This window comes from Corvus brachyrhynchos, unplaced genomic scaffold (genome assembly GCF_000691975.1).
Source record: "Corvus brachyrhynchos isolate BGI_N302 unplaced genomic scaffold, ASM69197v1 scaffold150, whole genome shotgun sequence".
NCBI classification, from domain to species: Eukaryota; Metazoa; Chordata; class Aves; order Passeriformes; family Corvidae; genus Corvus; species Corvus brachyrhynchos.
In genome coordinates this window covers 2,368,657-2,370,469 of record NW_008236162.1, presented here as the reverse complement: position 1 = coordinate 2,370,469, position 1,813 = coordinate 2,368,657, and the positions used below count along the sequence as shown (strand labels likewise).

The 1,813-nt window shown below is 53.5% G+C and overlaps 1 protein-coding gene across 1 annotated transcript in view; it reads left to right on the top strand.

Annotated features, from left to right (window-relative positions):
* The window catches only part of ATP6V1B2 (ATPase H+ transporting V1 subunit B2), a 6,947-nt gene extending 5,180 nt beyond the window's left edge, over positions 1-1,767 (top strand). Inside the window, exons 12-13 of the mRNA XM_017731917.1 lie at positions 86-215; positions 302-1,767. Coding sequence (XP_017587406.1) covers positions 86-215; positions 302-438 — 267 coding nt within the window. The 3' untranslated portion in view covers positions 439-1,767. The remainder of the gene's footprint in view (positions 1-85; positions 216-301) is intronic.
* Positions 1,768-1,813: the final 46 nt, after the last annotated feature.

Sequence of the window (1,813 nt, the reverse complement as noted above, 5' to 3'; positions counted from 1 at the left end):
CGGGGGGGGGATGAGGTGATGTTTAAGGCCCCTGGCAGATGTTCCATGGGTTCCTGAGCCGGGTCAAGCCCTGTTCCCATCCCAGTACGCCTGCTACGCCATCGGCAAGGACGTGCAGGCCATGAAGGCCGTGGTGGGTGAGGAAGCCCTGACCTCGGACGATCTCCTGTACCTGGAGTTCCTGCAGAAGTTTGAGAAGAACTTCATTGCCCAGGGTAAGGATCCCAGCACCTCCCTGGCTCGTCCCAGGGCTGCCTGTGGCATTCCCTGCCCCACATCCCCGCCGTGGCTGTCCCCCCAGGGCCCTACGAGAACCGCACCGTGTACGAGACCCTGGACATCGGCTGGCAGCTCCTCAGGATCTTCCCCAAGGAGATGCTCAAGAGGATCCCCCAGAGCACCCTGGCTGAGTTCTACCCTCGGGATGCCAAGCACTAGCACGACTCCCTGTGCCCCTGCCCCGTGCAATGCTGGTTTGGTTTCCTTTTCCATGTGTTGGTGTTCCCCTGTCGCCCTCCCAGCCCGAACCAGCAGCAGGTGACACCTGTGGCAGTGTTCCCACTGAGAGCAGCTTGGAAAATATCCCTTCTCCCAAAGCCTGGACCTTCAGGAGGATGTTTAGGCCAGCTCTGAAAATGTGCAATAACTACCACGGGGTTTGGGCTTTGAACTGAGCCTTTTGTAGGGTTTTCAAGGCTTAGCATGAGCAGGAATTGCAAATCTTCACTTTGAAGCCGTGGGTTAGAAAAACGAGAGAGGAAATGGGGCTTGCAGGACAACATTGCTCTGTGAAAATGCCGGTTTTTAACCAGGGCTGCACATTCTGGAAGGGTTGTGTGAACTGAGCACACAGGGAAGTGACACTGGGGACTCTCCCAATGGCAAAGGTGGAAAAGTCCTTGTCCTTTCCGAGGACAAAGGCCAGTGAGGCGCTACCTGACAGCAGCAGGATAAAGCTTAATTACTGAATTACATTTTAAATTTTGAGTTTACAGAGTAAATTTCCTCCTTAACCCTTCTTTGGTTGAATTCTGGAGATGCCAGACAGAACCAGCAGCTCAGCAGTGTCACCACAGCTGTTGGTAATTCAGGGCTTTGTGCTGCTGCTGAAGGGGATCCTGAGAGGTGAAAACCAACCTAAAACCTGGCCCAAGTGTGCTGGAGCGAGCTCAGTGGCCTGCACTACACAAGGTAACAGGAGTTAACCAAAAAGGCAGCTTTCAGTGTGAGAAAGGATATTTTGAACCTGCTCGAGGTGTGCTGGGCCTGTGCCATGGCTGAAGCTGTTGTGGTTTGCACTCCAGGCACAGATTTGCCTCAGCCCTGAGCTCAGCATTCCCAAACTCTGCAATCTTGGCTGGGCAATTCCGTGTTGTTCCTTTTCCGACGGGTTCAGCCGAGGCTCTGGGCCCGCTGCTGCTGGCACAATTCCATGCTTTTTCCAGGCTTTCCTGTAGTCTGAGCTCTGGTCTGGCTCACCAGAGCATGTTGCACCTCCCTGCACGCCTCCAGTGCCGTCTGGGAAGGTGCTAACATGACTGGAATGTGCTAATTCCAGCTTTCCCTGACGTCTCCCGTGTGCAGTTCTCTGGTTTGTTCCGTGTTCTCTGTGGCTGCAACAGCAACTTTATTCCAGTGCATTCCACCCAAAGCTGTGTCCAGTCTCTTTTTCCTGAGCTCAGGACGGGAGGGCGGAAAGCGTTGGCATGAAAATACTTTAATGTAGAGAACCTCTAAATAAATTAAATATGGAAGGTGTTGAACAAATGGGAGCTGCGGTGATTGCGGGGTTGGAAAATCCCTTTGGGTGTTC